The sequence below is a fragment of the Hyaena hyaena genome, unplaced genomic scaffold (genome assembly GCF_003009895.1).
Source record: "Hyaena hyaena isolate Hyena2069 unplaced genomic scaffold, ASM300989v1 scaffold_310, whole genome shotgun sequence".
In the NCBI taxonomy this organism is placed as follows: Eukaryota; Metazoa; Chordata; class Mammalia; order Carnivora; family Hyaenidae; genus Hyaena; species Hyaena hyaena.
In genome coordinates this window covers 1,082,233-1,102,137 of record NW_024080940.1, presented here as the reverse complement: position 1 = coordinate 1,102,137, position 19,905 = coordinate 1,082,233, and the positions used below count along the sequence as shown (strand labels likewise).

At 38.9% G+C, this 19,905-nt stretch overlaps 2 protein-coding genes across 4 annotated transcripts; one reads left to right on the top strand and one right to left on the bottom strand.

Annotated features, from left to right (window-relative positions):
• Positions 1-768: 768 nt before the first annotated feature.
• BRIX1 (biogenesis of ribosomes BRX1) lies at positions 769-11,570 on the bottom strand. The gene is made up of 10 exons (XM_039248255.1): positions 11,379-11,570; positions 8,474-8,585; positions 6,664-6,707; positions 4,664-4,734; positions 4,316-4,365; positions 3,926-3,999; positions 3,710-3,760; positions 3,473-3,574; positions 1,431-1,559; positions 769-1,183 (listed from the first exon to the last, which is right to left on the bottom strand). The coding sequence occupies exons 1-10, from the start codon at positions 11,535-11,537 to the stop codon at positions 914-916; spliced, it is 1,062 nt and encodes a 353-aa protein (XP_039104186.1). The 5' UTR covers positions 11,538-11,570; the 3' UTR covers positions 769-913.
• RAD1 (RAD1 checkpoint DNA exonuclease) lies at positions 11,259-19,103 on the top strand. 3 transcript variants are annotated; one of them, XM_039248258.1, is made up of 6 exons: positions 11,259-11,363; positions 12,270-12,534; positions 13,483-13,591; positions 14,973-15,231; positions 17,486-17,584; positions 17,908-19,103. In XM_039248258.1, exons 2-6 carry the CDS (start codon positions 12,340-12,342, stop codon positions 18,089-18,091), a joined length of 846 nt encoding a protein of 281 aa, XP_039104189.1. In that variant the 5' UTR covers positions 11,259-11,363; positions 12,270-12,339; the 3' UTR covers positions 18,092-19,103. The 3 variants fall into 3 exon arrangements, with proteins under 3 accessions (XP_039104189.1, XP_039104188.1, XP_039104190.1); XM_039248257.1 differs by lacking the exon at positions 11,259-11,363 and adding an exon at positions 11,675-11,850; XM_039248259.1 differs by lacking the exon at positions 11,259-11,363 and adding an exon at positions 11,957-12,023.
• The last annotated feature ends 802 nt before the right edge of the window (positions 19,104-19,905 follow it).

Genomic DNA, 19,905 nt, shown 5'->3' with positions numbered 1-19,905 from the left:
GGGAACCACCACAATGTCTTACTGTCCAGGACGGTCCCACAGCTCTTCCCTAAGGGGGGAAACGAATGTTCCGGTGCCCTCGAACTACTGTTCCAGTTTTCTTCTGTTCACTGTTTAAGTAATTTATACCCACCCCCACCGCTTCTAAATTAAATCTGTAATCTACAAAATACTCTCAACACACATATTAACTCATTTGATTCTCAAAACCTAAGATTTTTTTTTTTAAATGTTTTTATTTATTATTGAGAGATAGAGACAGAGCATGGGCATGGGAGGGGCAGGGAGAGGGGGAGACATGGAATCCTAAGAAGGCTCTGAGCTGTTAGCAAAGAGCCCAATGCGGGGCTCGAACTCATAAACTGTGAGATCATGACCTGAACCGAAGTAGGACGCTTAACCGACTGAGCCACCCAGGTGCCCCAAAACCTAAGAATTTTTATTGTACTCTTTCTTGAGGTGAGAAAACAAGATCAGAGATTCAAGGCTTCATTATTTGGGGACTCAGTGACTACAACTTCCATAAGATGCTTTCCTTCCTACCAGTCTACCTGCACTTTCCCATCCAAAACTAAGCTCTCAAAGTGCCTGATACGTTGTATTACAAGTAACAATTACCCAATAAATCTGTTTCAATTTCAGCTTTGCTAACCCCCATATTTTAATCCAAGAAAGCAAGCCTAAACCTTAAGTGTGCTAAACAAGCTCTGAAAAGAAACACAGAAATTAACTGATAAGTTCTGGGGATATTTAGAAAAAACATACACATCACTGAAGCCACAAATTTAATTTGGTTTTTCTTTGTCTTAAATGTCACACTAATGAGGTCTAAGGTAGTCCGGGATAATAAAAGTATTTACACATTGAATACAAAATAAATACAAAATTACTGAAAAGTCAGTTATCCACTGATTCATTTTGCATTCCCACTGTTCATCTTCTGTTTCAATTTTCTTTGCCTTTTGTAAATCCTTTTCTTTCTTGCTTTCAAATCAACTTTCGGCTCTGGTTTTACCCACTGTATTTCTACCGGCTTTTCTTCAGCTGGTATAACAAACACATCTGCAGTGGGATCATGTGGCAGAACTGTCTGTGGTTCTTTCTTTTTCATTTTCTGTGCATCTTTCACCTGTTGTTTCTCTTTGTATTTTGCAGCTGTGATGGATCTTATGACACGCCGATGCTAAAAACAAAAAAAACTCCATAAGACACTTTCAAACTAAAAATAAACATTATATATGGTGAGGACATTCACTTATGAATCGGATTTTCCCTGCACTCATGTCATTAAAAAATAGTAGTAATCTGCAAGGCTGTAAGCAGCAAAAACCAAATAAAGTTTCACAGTAACAGAAATCACTTGACAAAATTATTTTGGCCAGAGTTCTCTGGGGCACTGAGGACCCAAGTAAACAACAAAAATAGCTTACCATGTTTGGTGACTGGTAGTGAGGATTTTCATATAAAGTTGGTCCTCCAAAACTTCCCTGGAAAATCTTTATCAGATTTAAAACGAAACGAGGTCCTATTTCTACAAGAGCAGCATCTTCTTCTATGATCTTTAATAAAAAGGAAACATTTCATTTTGGTTTGGATCTACTCTTTCTAAAAGTTACCCTGGCTATAATCTCATTAAGAATATGCCTAAAAGAAGTGAGAGCCAATTAAATTAGAGTAGAAGTGCAAACTTGGCCAAATTATCGGTATTCTCTGAAATATATTACTAGTTACAGGTAATTGTCATGGGAAAATATTAACATTTTTTTCAGTGTGTTCTTTTAAAACTGAGTAATTACAATTTGGTCTTTATTTGGCTTCTCACAATTCACGTATTCTTGAAAAACTGTGGTTAAATAAATTTTTAAAACACAGCCACTGTAATAAAACGTATTAAAGCACCCGATGGGGAACCCTTTTAAAATTTAAGCCATGGGGCGCCTGGGTGGCGCAGTCGGTTAAGCATTCGACTTTGGCTCAGGTCATGATCTCACAGTTTGTGGGTTCAAGCCCCGCATTGGGCTCTGTGCTGACAGCTAGCTCAGAACCTGGAACCTGTTCTGTATCTCCCTCTCTCTCTGACCCTCCCCTGTTCATGCTGCCTCTCTCTCTCTCTCTCTCAGAAATAAATAAAACATAAAAAAATAAAAAGATTTAAAATTTAAGCCAGCCCCTAAGTTGTATTTATATATCTAATTCAAATTATATTAAAAGGTATATAAAAAGATAAAAGGATACATGTCCAAATTTATTTTTGAATGGTTGCTGATTGTTGAATTAAGAGGCAACTTCTGAGCTACAAATACTAACACTGTTGGTTCAGGTTTGTCTGTTCTCAGAGGTTAAGGGGTATGTTTAACGCACACTGCAAGGTATCTAATAGAACAACAATGCAGAAAACAGCCTAGGTTACTTTAATTTTATTTTTCTTGAGGGGCACCTGGGTGGCTCAGTCAGTTAAGTGTCAAGTGTCAGCTCAGGATCTCATGGCTCATGAGTTCAAGCCCTCTGTTGAGCAATTCTGCTGACAGCTCAGAGCCTGGAGCCTGCTTGGGATTCTGTGTCTCTGACTCTCCCCTCCTTGTGCTCTGTCTCTCTCAAAAATAAACATAAAAAAATTAAATTAATAAAAAATTTTTTTGAGAAAGAGAGTGCATGAGCAGGCAGAGAGGGTATGAAGCAGGCTCTGCACTGATAGCAAACCCAATGTGGGGCTCTAACTCATGAACTGTGAGATCATGACCTGAGCCAAAGTCAGATGCATAACCGACTGGGCCAGCCAGACACCCCATAAATATTCTTTTAATGCTTTTTATTTTTTGAAAGAAAGAGCAACCAGGTGGAGGGTCTGGGGGTGGGGACGGAAGTGGGGACAGAGGATCCAAAGCAGGCTCTGTGCTGATAGCAGTGAGCTGGATGCAGGGCTTGAACCCATGAACTGGGTGATCATGACCTGAGCCAAAGCTGGACGCTCAACCAACTGAATCACCCAGGTGCCCAAAAAACAGCCTAGGTTACTTTCAATGCTGTCTAACATGGTCTTGCTCTTCTTTCTACTTCTCTACTTTGCTGCAGATTTATCATCCTGCGAAACTCCTGCTTCAAAATTTCTAGAATCACCTCTCCTAAACAAGGTACTGTGTGATTCACAGAATCTTACAGTTCTCAATGAATGAATTCTACAGAGATCATTTTTTCTAAGTCTTAACACCCTCCGTCCCCAGATTCCAACCTCTGGAGAGAAACATATTTTCCTCAATATATAGTTGCTTGTTAGAAAAACCTTACTCCAAATCAACTGATAGCCGTGAAAAGAAATAGGTAGAGAAGGAGGTAAAATATGAGACGGTAGTTAACTGCTACAAGTGTGTGGAGGCAAAAAGCTATTTCAGACAAAAGGACTTATTTGCATTTTCACAAACATTATGTATCCTACTTCATTTCAAAGTATAATTAAAATTTAATCAAAGCTAACCTGGAAGTTCCGAAACCATATCCTGTTATCCAAAATGGTGAAAGTAAACACATGGTCCACAAATGGCTGGCTTTTGGGATGATACCGGGGTGTACTAAAGATCTAGTATAAAAATAAGTGCCGTTAGTTTCTTATTCTACCACATTCCATGTAATGTTTTAGATAGCTAAATTAACAAAAAGTCCAAAGGAGACACTCATTTATATTACTAAAAATACTTTCTAAAATGATATTTACCTGAATTAAGAGTTCTTTTAACAAAGCATAATGTGGTAATTCATCAAAAGCCTATAAAAAAAATAAAGTGAACATATTATTTGACAACAGTGTTTTGTTTAAAATTGTGGCTTTTTTCAAGTCTTTTAACTCAATTGAATTACATAACCATATCCACGAAAAAACAACCAGGCAAAATAATGAAATCAGACCTCATATACTAAATGAGAAACTTACAGGGTCAAAAGACAAAAGGGGCCGAGAACCTTTCAAACAGTTTCCAGTCATCTTTAGTTCAGCTAGGGTATGAACTAGAAAAATTATGACAACAAAAAGTTATTAGTACAATTATCCCAAAAGAGCGAATTTTGCATTAAAAAAATCTTTTTTTTTTTTTTTAAATGTTTTTATTTATTTCTGAGAGAGAGAGACAACTTGAGCAGGGGAGGGTCAGAGAGAGAGGGAGACACAGAATCCGCAAAAGGCTCCAGGCTCTGAGCTAGCTGTCAACACAGGGCTCGAACCCACGAATCATGAGATCATGACCTGAGCCGAAGTCGGACGCTTAACTGACTATGTCACCCAGGAGCCCCAACATTAAAAAAATCTTAAATGGAGTCAACTTACTATTTTGAACAAGGAATTTAGCAGATGGTCCATGAGGTGAATTTGAAAGCCTGAAAAATATGGAGTTTTTTCAACTAATTAGAATTTAGAATGTAGTAAATTCTTACTACCTCAAGGTTTAAAAAACATCATAATGTGCACATTTAATTTTCTTTAAAAGTTTTGACTTTCATCGAATCAAATGAGTTTGCTTCATCCCCTGGAGCAAGTCTTTTTACATAAAAGACTTTTACATAAAAGAGTCTTTTTACATAAAAGACTGAAAGAGCTATATAACCTAAGAAATACAAATAATAATCCATTTACAAGAACAGTTCCACCAAAATCTTACTTAATACATACTCTTACCACATATAGAGATCCTGTTTTTTCTTAGCTTCAAAATAGATACATTTATTGCAGTTTTTCATTTCACAAACCTAAAGAGAGCAAAGTATAGAAAAATGAAAGAGACAATAAAAATGAGAACAAAAGCAATTCAATGCAATTAATATCTAGATTCCTCCAAAAATACTTAAGCAGACTAATAGGCTACAAAGGTCTGAATCTAGGTAAATTCACCACAACAAAAAACAAACTAAAAAAAAAACCCATTTAAAGTTCCTCTCAGGTATTCTGCCTGAGGTAAACTAGATACTCTGGCCTCTCCTCTGCTTAATGGCATCCTCTTCTTCCAACCATACTCCAGGTACAACCTACGCAGAGTGAGGAAAAAAAAAAAAAGATACCCTAGGGATAAAGCACACTAGTGTTAGCCTCACTGATCTTAGGAAAATACAGTCCTTAAAGAACCAATACATCCTTTACAACTGCTATTTTTATTATTACTTTTATTTGAGAGAGAGAGAGTGAGTGCACATGTGGGGGAGAGGGGCAGAGAGAGAATCTTAAGCATGCTCCAGCTCAGCACAAAGCCTGATGTGGGGCTCGATCTCACAACCCTGGATCATGACCTGAGCCAAAATCAAGAGTCAGACACTCAACCGACTGAGCCACCCAGGCATCCCTACGATGGTTACTTTAATCTTTTTTAATATTTGTTTATTTTTGAGAGAGAAACATAGTGAGAGTGTGGGAGTGGCAAAGAATGGGACAAACAGAATCTGAAGCAGGCTCCAGGCTCTGAGCTGTCAGCACAGAGCCTGAAGTGGGGCTTGAACTCAAACTGTGAGATCATGACCTGAGCTGAGTTTGGAACGCTTTACCAACTGAGCCATCCAGGTGCCCCTGGTTATTTTTAACTCTTCAGTGTTTTGATTTAAAGCTCAAGAAATTTAAGACTTTTCTTCTTCATCTGTACTATCCTATAACATTATTTTTGTGATTTAGTTTTGTAAAATCATTAAGGGACTGGTGAAAGATAGAAATATAGCTGAATTGAACTTCAACACCTGGAAGGTTTCTATTACTGTAATATTCATAAATCTGCATATACCCATCAACTCTCAACTACCTGAGACTTTTAACCTAATAACTTAAAGAAAGTCGTAGGTCCAATGCTTTTGTTTCTTATTGGCCTTAGAACAAACAATAACACTAAGTTAACTGTTTTCCGGTCAAGCCTCAGTTGCTGGAAACTCACCGTGTTTTTCACCTATCTTCCCTTGAAATTATACTTGTTCATGGACAGAATCCCCCATTAGAATGTGGATCCCACTGGATCACTGGGGTGTTGTTTTGTTTAACCGTTTCTACAGCACTAGAATATATAGCAGAGATTCAAATATCTGTGCTAAATGAATAAAGCAAACCTTCTAACAGTGAAAGAAAATTATCTGAAAACAATTCTTCTAAATTTTTAAAAATGTGCTTTAAGATGTAAGCTCAGTATCTTCAACAATACTCTGAAAATTAACCTATTACTAACTTGTAGTATCTTAAGAGCAAATACCATGTGTTTCACTTTTGATACTGACAAAATACTTTTTAAAATGTGTGGTTTTAAAAATAATTAACAGATTTTTTAAAATTTTGTACATGTTGATAGTTTTTTTAACAGGTAACTACTGTGAATCTAGCACTGTACTGTACGTGAGAAAAAAAAAGAATAAGATATTATCCCTGTCTTTCAAAAATTTCAGTCTGTTTGGTGAGATAAGACAAATGTAAGAATGATCAAGAAATAATACATACTGAAGCACTAAAGTGTGAGATATAGACAGTGAGGTTATAAAAATTTGTAAGGCAGATTATTGAAGAGTTAATAATATTTGTCCAAGTATCTTTTACAAAACAATTTAAAAGTCACTGAATAACTGATTATTCTTTAAATGAACTATCTTTAGTGTTTCAAAATATTGTTCCTAGAGTTCCCAGAATAGTTTACTTGAATTACTATCTAAAATTACCTCATTAATGACAAATAACTTGTCTTTACGATCCATTTTCGTATCTATAAAAAGAATAAAGAAAGTAAGATTTCAAAGCTATTTCAAACAAATCACACACACTCTTTCTAAAAAAGTACTATTTTTACAATCTTCAGTTTAAAAGAGAATAATTTTTTTAAAAAATATTTTATTTTTGAGTATGAGAGAGAGACAGTGTGTGAGCGGGCGAGGCACAGAGAGAGAAAGGGAAAAATAGAATCTGAAGCAGGTTCCAGGCTCTGAGCTATCAGCACAGAGCCTGACACGGGGCTTGAACTCACGAACTGTAAGATCATGACCTGAGCCAAAGCTGGATGCTTAACCAACCAAGCCATGCAGGCACCCCATGTTTTATTACTTTTCAAAATTATTAGATCTAAAAATACATGACTTTTTAAAAAATATTCACTTTTTATAAAAATGACTGATTAAAAATAGTCCTCAAGCATCATAAACTATGATCTTAGCAGTGTTTCTCATCAACTTTAGATATTCTTTAAGTCCCTTTCAAATATGGAAACATTCTCACAAAGACTATGTTCTAGGATTGCATTCACTGAAGGAACTAGGAACATTCACTGAAGAAACTAAAATTTGAACTGTAGAAAACTTTCTTTCAATCTTGAATCATAGTTGTCAAAGGAGACAGACTGAAAAAAAAAAAACTGTTTTAGATCACAGAAAAAAACAATATAAATTAAATCTCTTGTTAGTTTTAGAGATATGAAGATATAACAACAGACCCCGGTTTGAGAAACAGTGGTCTAAGAAACAAAGCTATTACCTAGAATTAGAGCCAAAAGCGCCCTCTGACCCAGACACAGAAGCAGCTGCATGGTGGTAGTGCCACATGTCTAAGGTTACAGCTTCACCTGGCTGCAGGACACATCATTGCTAAAAAGACTATCTTGGCATTTAGAAGTAGGCTAAGCCCCAAATTAAAGGTGCTTCAAATCCTACTCCAGTCTATTAACTTCTTAATAAGAACAGTTTTTTTAAGTTTATTTATTTTGAGAGCGAGAGAGAGAGCAATCGTGGGCATGGGTGGGGCAGAGACAGATAGGGAGAGAGAATCGCAAGCAGGGTCTGCTCTGCCAGCGCAGAGTTGGACATGGGGCTCGATCCAAGAGACGAAATCGAAACGGAGAGTCAGATGCTTAACCAACTGAGCCACCCAGGAATTCCAAGAACACTTAGGAAAAAAAAAAAACTGTAGATAGCAATACATGGCAGTCCTGAATTATTCAGGAGGACAAACTAGCTTGTAACCTTTGAGAGCATTACAAGGAAGGCATTCCTGGATCCTCAAACACCGTTTTGATAATTAATAGCAGGTTAATATCTAAGAAAGTGAAGGAAATGTTTAATGAATTTCGCAAAGAATTTCTAACAAAGTGTTAACTGGAAAAATCCTGTCACTGAAAAGATGAACTTCTGAGATGGCTTAGTTCTTTACCTAAGGCTGAACAAATGACAAGGTTGAACGGTGATTGAAAGTAAAAACACATAAATGTATTTAAGAACTTTTAAAATGTAGGGGCGCCCGGGTGGCTTAGTCGGTTAAGCGTCCGACTTTCGCTCAGATCATGATCTCGCGGTTCGTGGGTTCGAGCCCCGCGTTGGGCTCTGTGCTGACTGCCAGCTCAGAGCCTGGAGCCTGTTTCCGAGTCTGTGACTCCCTCTCTCTCTGACCCTCCCCTGCTCATGCTGTCTCTCTCTCTCCTAGAAATAAATAAAACATTTAAAAAAAAAAAAAAAAGAACTTTTAAAATGTAGGATATAAAGGCACCTGCTTTAGAATGAGGCATCAACATTCTCAAGTCTTGCATTAAATGTCTTGTTCTGAAATTTATTCCTCTAGAAGAAAAGATAAGAATCCGCTCCTTATTTTTCCACTTGCCCTGAAAGAAAAAAGGAAATGTGAAGATTTTTAAATCTCTTACTGAAGCTACCTTGTTTTTTCATGATAGCTTTAAAAGCATCCAGTTAATACTCCACCATCCTCCAATGTATCAAGACTACATCCCTAATTCTGCCTCTCTCCCATGTGTGTAATTCAAAGAACTGACATGTTTCGCTCTAGAATCTTTTCACTGCTGAAATCAGAATGCACTCCCTAGTCAATATTCCTTTCACAAGAGAACTTTAGTATTAACTTATATTTACTAGGTTCCTACCAGGAGTCAGGGAAGACTGTCAACAAGCAAGCAAATCAGTAAAGGCATGGAGGCAAGAACAGCATGAAATCCTTATTTAGATAACCACTATGTATCTGTCATACAGGACAGAAATGGCAAAGCATCATGGCATCATGGGAAGAGCCAAAAAAGGAAACAAAAGTCCCCATTTTATCTAACAGACAAAATTTAGATCCCCTATCTAAAGAAGCAAGCTAAAGGTAGCTCTTGATTCTAATAAAATAATACAGCCAAGGAAAAAGTTAACTACTAAAAAAAAAAAAAAATTAACTCCTTGTATATAAGGTGAGTAGAGAGACACAAAAAGATTCATAAAAAGCTTCCAGGTAGCAGGCCAAACAATCTTGACACTCTCCCCGAGGAATTCACCGACCATGGCTGCCTCCCAGAAATGCTCTGACTTTCCTCACTTTTGGTTTTTCTTCTTCCATCTTTCCAATTCCTCCTCCTGACTCCAGATTCTTTCCTAGCCCTCTTTTTATTTTTGTTCTTTCCAGGACAGAGTTCTCATAATCATTCCATAGCTTCAATTGTCATATCTATAGAAAGGTAAGGAACTCTCCTCTCCCCACTCCTAATACCAAGTATTTGACTTAATACCTTAAATTCAACTCTAGGAATACTACGCCTTAAATACAGTAAATTTCTTGTTTATTTTTCTCATGATGCCATCATTTCCATCCCCCCAGGCTCTGAAATACCTATTTGCCCCATTCTCCTATGTCACAAGCACTCCTCAATGCTGCTGATTTCTCTTTGCAACAACTCTTAATCCCTTCCCATTCACAGAGCCCTCATTCAGATCCTAACCATCTTTTTTTATTTTTTGAGTTAAACACCTTTATTACAAAGGCATCCCTTAGGTTACAGAGAAGTAACTTAGGAGTAATTGAAAAACATACCAAAAATGTGTGTATTGTAAGTAGAGCCACTACTGTGTGACCTTGGATAGGTTGCTTCAGTGTCCTGAGCCTCATATTCACAGTAAATCCTTATCACCTTAAATCTCCTGAATGGCTAGCCTTCCCAGATAGGGGTTTCTTCAATAGGGTATGACCGGCTATAGCTTAATCTTTTTAAAGCACTGATTCAATCACATCTTAACCTCCCTGGATTTTCTAAGCAAACTCCAAAATGACATCACTTTAACACTGGATTAGAAAACATATGCGTATTTTTACCTCACTATTGCCCCAAATCAACACTACCAAAGTTAATCTGGCTCTATTTTCTTTAATTTTGAACGTTTTCCCTCCATGTCACTGCCTCTGATCATTCATTTTTGAATATCGAATACTGAAATTGTGCCCGTACTTTGAGATCCAGCTCAAGGGCTAAATCTAAATCCTTCATGACCTCACTGTCCTAAAAGTAACCTCTATCTTCCAAACCTCCATACAATTTCTCACATTATGGCTCAGGTCATAGATACTATCCTACTTCTTCTCAGTTGAAGGGAAGAGTGGGTACATTAACATTTACTGAAAATCTTCTAGAAGTGCAGCTTATTTTTCACAAAGTGAAATACATTTTCTTCCTCTTAATTTGCAGATGAGGAAAGAGCTCAAACTGTGGCCATTAATTAATTAACTGCAGGGCTAGAATTTAAATGCACTTTTTATCCCTCAGAGCTAACTCTTTTCCTAATGCCTTGCCACCACCATATATAGTCACTTATCACCTACCACCTGCTAGAGTACTATGCTAAGGGTCAGGAAAAGTAGAAAAAGAATCAAAAGAGGAAAAAATCAAAGACCATCTTTGTCTCCCCACAGTACTGGATCTAGCTTAAGGAATGGACGTTAGGCCCAACAACTTGTGTTCACTTTCTTCTGAATACAACCATGAACTTACATGAATTAGTTTCCTTCTAAACTCCCAACACTTCAGAAAGGAGTCACCCTCTAGTTTAGCAATCCTCAAAACTAACTTCGTGCCACGCCTGACATATTGCAAATGTGAATACAAGAAAAATTCATTGTATCTGGTCTAGCTTTCATCATTCCTGAAGAGTTAAAGACCTGATCACACAAGTCAAAGGCCACAAGGAGAGCATCTCTTCAACGGACTGCAAAACAAGCTTTAGGGTCCCTGACGGCCAGTAACTAAGGCGGGATAAGGGGATACTAACCACTGGGAGAAATATATATTCATCAGCGAGAAATAACTTTAAGGAAAAGTAATACCACCCGCAAGGGGAAAAATGAAGTTACTAGGAGAGAACACTGAGACTGAGTACCCCATACGTCGCTTCCTAAAAACGACTAAGTGTTCCGCAGCAGGCGCACTTCCCCCGCCGGCCACCTCCAGGAAGGCGGCCACGTGCACGAGAGCTAGCTGTAAGCGCGGCGCCCTGTCCCATTGGGAGGAGAGCTGACCGAGCTCGCGTAACAGGCAACTCCGAAATCAGCAGGGCTCTCGTCAGTTGGTGGAGAGCCCCGTGAAGGCGCGTAGAGCCGCAGCCGCAGGTGCAACCAGGAGGTAAGCCCTCTCTACCTTGCAAACGGGGCCTGGGATACGGTTTCTCTCCTCTTCCTCCGCCTCTTCTACCATGTCTTGTAGCTTAGCTGGCTGCTTGGCATCCGTTTCGTTCCGTTTTGGCTTTTTCGCCTGAACGGCCAAGCCTCCACGCCGCTTCCTCTTGGTCGCCGCCATCTTGCCCGATCTCCTTCTGTCTCAGCTTTCCTTCCGGCTCCGCCGCTCGCGCCCCTTTCCGATCTCTATGATACCGTGCGCTCGGCTCTGCGGTCCCCCGGCTCTATGGTACCTTTTTCCGGTTTCTGGTAACGCACTCGCGGCTCTCTAGGCCACCGCTAACTCTGTGGTGACGGTGGCCGAAGTGGCTGTCTGGTCTGAAAGGAGTGGCGGGAGCCGCTCCGCTTCCTGCCCAGCTAACCGGGAGGCGAGGCTCGCTCCCCCGGTGACCTGGCTGCGAAGGGCTCTCGGGCGTCCAGACCCCGCCACAGAGGTAAAGTTTCCGCGCCCCAGGACGGGAGGACCTTCCGAGGACTTGGGGCCCGCCTTCCATCGCCTTTCCTGTTAGGGGCAAGGTTGGGGGCGCCGGACAGCTCAAACCCGACTCTGCGGGAACACGGAGCCCGAGTCTGGCGTGGCGAAACTGGCCTCAAGTAGAACTACCGTGTTAGTTGCCTGTTGCCGTTGTTCACAACTTTTCCTGTGTTCGTGGGCCCTTACTAAAGACCGGGAAACCGGGGCTTAGAGAGGTGTAATTTCCCCCCAAAGTTACGGAGTTACAGGGCCAGAGGTGGGTCCAGTCCCTGTGCAGCTGAGTTCAATGCCGAGGCCTCGTCCGCTTCGCCTCGACGCAGGTTGACTTCGCGGGCCTTGCCGACATTGATCCGGAGTTTTGTTGTCTTATCTCATCAGGTGTCTCGCGATCCGCAGCAGCAAGTGTTGGCACTGGGAACATCCCTTGGGGACAGATGTACAGTGGACGATGCCCCTTCTAACTCCACAGATCCAAGATGAGAATGATTACAGCTTAGTGGCCAGTCTTGACAACGTTAGGAATCTCTCCACTATCTTGAAGGCTATTCATTTCCGAGAACACGCTACCTGTTTCGCTACGAAAAATGGAATCAAGGTTACAGTGGAAAATGCAAAGTGTGTGCAAGCAAATGCTTTTATCCAGGTATGCAAGTAGGCATCTTTAAGCCTACGACATTTGATATAATTCACCCAGTTTAATGAATTCCAACAGGCTTAATAGACATCATTTAAATTAGAGAGCAGTATGTCATTATTTGAATTCTTCCCCTCTCCTGGCAAATTCTTTTCTCGTTTTATAGAGATAATGGTTAGTAATAATAATAATGTAGAATTTACTAAGCTAAACTATGGGCCAGGTACTATTATGAGTGTTTTAGATACTTAACCTCATTTAATACAATAGTCCTATCAGGTAGGTTCTGTTATTATTCCCATTTTATGTGTGAGGAAACTGAGGTACAGTTTAAGTGATCTGCCAACAGCGCCAGATCAAGTGGCTGAGCTGGGATCAGAACCCAAACATTTGTTTCCAGAGCAAATGCTCTTGGCCACTGCTTTGCTTTTCCCTTTTATTGGTCATAATAGAAAGTTTGTTCTTACAAAGTTATATTTTTGTGGTTCAGATAGGATTTCAAAATTATTCCAACATTTTTTTGGAACACCTAAATGTGCAGTGTGATCTCAGATATAGAGGGATAAGACACGGTTCCTCTCCTCAAAAGAAATTAGAAAACTAGTATCACTTATGCACATGTTTAGCTATATTCCAAGTGACTTTAGCTCTATTGATAGGCATAAAAATGAGACAAGGGATAAGTCATGTGGACGATAGTTTAGATCAAAGAAACTAGATAAAGTACCCTTGATAAAGTTTTGCATGGTACTGAAATCACTGTTACACTTTGAACTACTGAGTAGTATTATTTAATGGATAATAGTTGAAAAAGCTTAAGATGTTTTTATTGGTAATCAGAAATTTTCATGGAATTAGAATAATATTATTTTTAAAACATAGAAAGTGAAATATAGAACCTTCTGTGTGAGTTTTCATTAATATATATGCATTTTCATGTTTCCTTTTTTTTCACAGGCTGGAATATTTCAAGAGTTTATAGTTCAGGAAGAGTCTGTTACTTTTCGAATAAATTTAACTGTCCTTTTAGACTGTTTATCTATATTTGGATCAAGTCCTATGCCAGGTGAACCATTTTATTATCATTATAATGACACAAAAGTGTTATACAGAATGATCAGAAAAATACAGGAAACATCATTAGAAGTAATAAACGTATCTTAGAAATTGCAAATTCATTTTATATTGGTCACAATCATGGATTCTAACTTTTCACAATATTAATAGAAAGTGTGCTGTGGTTCTTTACAAATATTTGCAAAATGTTTGCAAAAATATTTACATTAATCTTTTTTTAATTTACAAAGTTTTGGGGATTTTAAATTTGAACTGACCAAGAGAAGACTGAATATGTGTTAATTATCTCTATTTAACATTGTGAGAACGTGTGAAACATGTATTGCTTCTTTTCCCTAACGTGTTCAGAATTCACACAGTTTAGTGGCAGAGAAAACAAACCAACACTCCTGACTCCTAGTTGACTGTGTTCAAAATTTGTTTGCTCTTATTTCCTTAAGCCCTGTTTGTAAATCATCTATTTTCTGAAATGTTTTCTTTTAAAATATTTATACATTTAATTTTTTTAGGAATAGTGAACTCAGTTGCTCTGGATATACGACTACAAGGAATCACCAGAAGAATGATTTTCTTTCATAGGAAAGGAATCTGGAGATAATTAGGGAAAATTAGGCTGTGGTTCTCTAGAAAATATATTTTCATTTTATACCAATAATTCTGTTATTGCTAATTGTACAGTTTTCTAATGCAGCTTTCCCTAGCTGGTTTTTCATAAAAGCATCTGCTTTCCCCCATTCCGCATTGTGGCTCTCCATCCACTAAGGGAAAGGAGCCTAAAATATCCTGTCCTATTCTTCCTCCTCTCTAGTGGTTTGCAGTGTTAAAGTCCACACCACCATTAACCACCCTCTCTTTCTCCCAATTTGATCTTAAAACTTGAGAAAGTATAAATAATATCTCCCAATAAAAAAGATTGATTCCTTGTCACAATGAGTACACTGACATTATAATGCAGACGGCATGAAAGCAGGCCACTGCTGCGTGCACGCATTGAACCTTTGAGAAATAGCACAGCTTCTTCTGCAGTAATTCTGTTACTTGCAGTATTGGTCCATGCAGATTCTCCATACTGAAATTGTAGATCTATGAAATCAGTAAGCCGTTTCTGAGGTTTTTTTGGCAAGTTGGAAGACAATTTCAAAGAGTTACATTATATTTTGTTCTGGTTCCCAGTTTTGTTACAGTTATTTTTTGAACTGTCTACACATAACCGTCATCAGGGAAGATAGGATCCCTTCTTCTAAAGAGATACATGTGTGCTAGAAACTGGGCAGAATAAAATAATCTTCAGGAGTTTTATGTATTATTTAAGGAGAAGCTGAACCTGTACTATAAAGCTAAGCTCAACCTTCGATTTATTTCCATTGCAGGCACTTTAACTGCACTGCGGATGTGTTACCAAGGTTATGGTTACCCTTTGATGCTCTTTCTGGAAGAAGGAGGGGTGGTGACAGTCTGTAAAATCAATACTCAGGAGCCTGAGGAGACTCTGGATTTTGATTTCTGCAGCACCAATGTTATTAATAAAATTATTCTGCAGTCAGAGGGGCTCCGTGAAGCATTTTCCGAATTGGATATGACGAGTGAGGTCCTGCAGATCACCATGTCTCCTGACAAGCCTTATTTCAGGTATTTGAACATAGCACAATTAAAGCTCATGTAGTCTTCTCTGTCTCCCTACTTACACATTTGCTTGGGATGCAGAACTTTTATTATCCAGTTTCCTAGAATTTTCAGATCTTTAGAGAGCTTTTACTCTTATTTTTATAGTTCGGGAAACTTAAGGTCCAGGAAGATGAATTCACGACTTAAAGCTTCATAGTTATGTAGTGTTGGTTTATAGATCAGTAGCCCAGTCTCCTATTTCATAAACTAATGGTTTTTTCATTGTACTGTTGTAGATCAGGTTACATCACGAGGAAAATTTGGGCTTAAACTTTTGGAAAAGGTGTTCGTATCATATGGTATTTCTTTTTCTTCCCTTTCAAGTTAGTACAGGATGCAAAAGGGAGCAGATGTTTTCTATACCTGGTTCATTCACTGACTACTAGTCACCTACTGTGTGTATATTCTTCTTTTTAAACACTTTGGAAAGGAACAGCTTAAAATCAAGGTGAAGAGAAGATATGTGAAACAGCATAGAAGAAACAGGATTGCATGCCATTAAGTACCAAAACAATACACAGATTCTTAGGGAACAGTACATGACTACTTAGGGATGATTAGTTGAAGTAAGCTTCCTGAGGGAGGGTAATTTTCAGCAGGAACACAATGTCAAAAACTTTCAGGTTGCTCCTGATATTTTGAACCAACAAATTATGAAATTTTCAGGATTAGAATAAGTTTGGAAGATTTAAATATTTCTTCTCTTTTGAAATACATCAGAATATTAAAGAGTAAAGGAGCTAAATGCATAATGAATGAGAGGTATAAGTTGTTCTTTTTACATCTACTCTAGAAGAACTGAAGTCTCTTATCATGACATTAGGCAGTTAAAAATTTGGCCCAAGATTGGTTCAAATGTTAACCAAACTGGAAATCAGTGAAACCATAAGCAGTGACATGAGTTAATATTCTGGACACCTGTACAGTATATTTCAGAGGACCACCATTTATATGATATCTTCGCATAGTAACCAGATGGATCATGGTATCTTTCATCTCTGGTATGGGGGGAACCAGGAGGTGAAATTTCTTTCTGGTTTTGTTAAATTTAAGGTGTCTATGACACTAAGGAGTAGTTGGACTCAGGAAGTACAGGAGATCTGTCTAGACTAGAAATTTAGATATGGGAGTCTGGACAGGATGGCTCAGAGGAGGAGGTTACGTTAGAGGAGCTACAAGATGGAACCTGGGGAAGACCAGCACGTAGGTCTGTGCCCACGTAGTACCTACTGACTTGTTAACCCCATAGCAAGTGGTCAGTAGACTCTTGCAGATTAAATAGCGTGTAAACATTTACAAATTGTCTACACACAAACTGCTGATATTACCAAATAAGGAAAGCCATGAAACAGCCTAAATAGAAACAGAAGAGCTGTAATTGCTGGGTGTGGCAGTAGAGAGGGGACAGGATCCCAGGCTTGCAGATGAGGTGCATCAGGGTTTTCCATCACTCTTCAACTGTCTCCTTTTATATTATTTTTTTAATGTTTGTTTATTTTGAGAGAGAAAGAGAATGTGGGGGAGGGGCAGAGGAAGAGGGAGAGCAAAAAGCGGGTTCTGCACCGTCAGCACAGAACCTGTCGCGGGGCTCAATCTCACGAGCCGTGAGATCATGACCTGAGTCAAAATCAAGATGCGTACTGACTGAGCCACTAGGCGCCCCTATTTCTGATTTAAGGATGTAGAAAAATGAGTATCAGAGTAGAACTAAGGTAATGAAATAGAGGCAAACACCCCTGGATTCCTTTTGTGATTGATTTTTTTTCTCCAAGCTGTTTATTAGTTGCTGGTTCTGCTGTACTCCCACACCATCCTGCAGGGGTCTTTGTTACTGTGATTGTCATAATCGTCACCATTTGTTTACATATCTGTTTCACTCCATGAATGAGCGCTTTTTTTTTTAAGTTTTTAAATTTATTTCTGTGAGAGAGAGAGAGACAGCGTGAGCAGGGGGAGGGTCAGAGAAAGAGGGAAATAGAGAATCTGAAACAGGCTCCTGGCTCTGAGCTGGTTGTCAGCACAGAGCCCGACGCGCGGCTCGAGTCCATGAACCGTGAGATCATGACCTGAGCCAAAGGCAGACGCTTAACGGACTGAGCCACCCAGGTGCTCCCGCGAATGAGCTTTTCAAGGAGGTGTCTTTATTGGGATCCTTATGCGGCTTATTGTTGGACCAGTGAATAAATGAGTTGCTCAATTTTTTTTTTTTTTACTCTAGGTTATCTACTTTTGGGAATGCAGGAAGCTCCCACCTTGATTATCCCAAAGATTCTGATTTGATGGAATCATTTCAATGTAATCAGACCCAGGTCAACAGGTCAGTTCTTAATAATATTTAGTCATGAAGGTGAGGTTGAGGACCACATATCTATTAAATGTTATAAAACTTTCAATTTATTGCTAAAGGTATGATATTCTAACGACATAAATAGTACGTTGCTGGGTTTACTTGGGGATTTGGGGTGGTGATAATGGATGACATTTTTAAAATGAAAAATATTAGCAAATTTGACAAGTATTTGATTTTATTCTTACATTTACTACTAGGTAGTTCTTGGCTCACTTTTGTCCTTCCCTTGGGAGTTATGAGCACTGCTTTCAATGTGTCCAAATAACAGCTTTTTATTTACTCCTCTACAGATACAAGATTTCTTTACTGAAGCCCTCTACAAAGGCATTAGTCCTATCATGTAAGGTGTCTATTCGAACAGATAACCGAGGATTCCTCTCATTACAGTATATGATTAGAAATGAAGATGGACAGATATGTTTTGTGGAATACTACTGCTGCCCTGACGAGGAAGTCCCTGAATCAGAGTCTTAAGTATGGCATTTGCTGTGATACCTATGTGAACATTCATGATCGGTCACATTCTCAGTCTGGGTATATTACTCCCCAGGATACTGGGTTTTCTAAAAGGAAGAAGCATGGAGGAGATAGGAACAAGGTCCGTGTACCCTAATAGTTGCTGTGTATTTTGTAAGTAAATGTTTTCATGCAGTCATAGGTCACCCAGTACTGGCCGGTCCTCTGGTTCTGTCTTTTGAACTCATGGGAATCATTTTGAGCCAAGATGAACAATCTATTCAAGAAGGACTTTTTAAGAATCTAAAGATGTAAAGTTTGATGATTCCATACCTGAAATGTTCTTTTATTTATTTACTATTAGAAAAAGCAGCAGCATCTGGGCATGAATTATTAGTTTGACTTCTGAAGACTATCTTAACGCAGTGATCCTTAGAGTGTGGTGCCTGGACTGAGCATGTCAGCAGTACCTGGAGACTCGTCAGAGACGCCAGGGGTGGGCCGGCAGGCTGTAGCTGCGATCATTTTCCCCAGGAAATTCGGATGCACGTTCAGCCACTTTTTTGAAGGATATGGGTGTTTTGTTTTGTTTTGTTTTGCATCAATAGCATTCAGTTGCATTGAAGTGAATGCTTTTACATGTGATTTCTTCCCAAATGCTCAGAAGTTTAGGCTTTACCAAACAAGTGTGAGTAATTATATGATTTACCTTTAAAGTATACATTTTAAAGAAATACATGAACAAGATTTAAGTCTTCAGAATAACAGAATTTCTTCTTCTCAGAGCTGTTCAGTGCATGAAGTACTGTAGTAAGTACTTCTCGGATACCCTCCATTTGCTTATAAGACTTTCTCATCCAAACCAAGGTGTAGAAAAACAGTTATCAAGTGATTTTGCACTTTCTTGGGTCGTTTTTGATGAATTTTTATGGCAAGTAAATATTTAATAAAATACAATACTAAAATTATCTGACTTGTTTTGTAATAGAAAAATACATAACTAAAATAAAGTTCCTGCACCACATGGTAACAGCTCCGTGTTGGACAGCACTGTTGGCCTTTGTGAATGTGACAGTTCTTCATCGGAAAAAAACTCATTCCACTGCAGGATTCATTTAGCCTCCCTGGCCTCTGGCCCCACTAATGCCAGCTACTGTGACCTGTGATCCCCCTCCTCCCTACCCATAAAAATGTCCTATGTTATCAGTGGCTAAGAACCACACAATAATCATCAAAAGGATATATTTGGGATGCTTACCTTAAAATTGGCCACTTGGCATTAGAGGAAATTGGTTTGGAGAGTAGTTCAGCAAACCACTTCAGGGAAATGATCCCCAGAACAGCTGTGGGCGCTGTTCCCAGGCCCAGGGGTGATTCTGGGTATCTAGCCGAGAGTGACTACCTGATCCTACTAAGCCCCCCAAGTAATCTCAGCATGCCAGCTGGTACGAAGAGTGGGGTTTTGTAAAGTATATGCTGAGGTAGTAAATGAATGAATCTACATCAAGAACAGAACAAATCTAAAACGTAATTAGGAAAGTATGTAATCAGCATTTCAAAGACTATAATTTTCCTTTATTTTTTCTTTTTAAAAATTTCTTAATTTTGAGAGTGAAAGAGTGCGGGGAGGCGGGGGGGCAGAGAAAAAGAATCCCAACATGAGGCTCAAACTCAAGATCCATGAGATTGTGACCTGAGCCGAAGTCGGACACTCGACCAACAGAGCCACCCCGGTGCCCCCTATAATTTCCTTTAAAATAGGGCAGTTACTTTTGGTTTTTGTTCACTGGTCTGTCCTGTGCCTAGAAGAGTGCCTATTCAGTAAACATTCG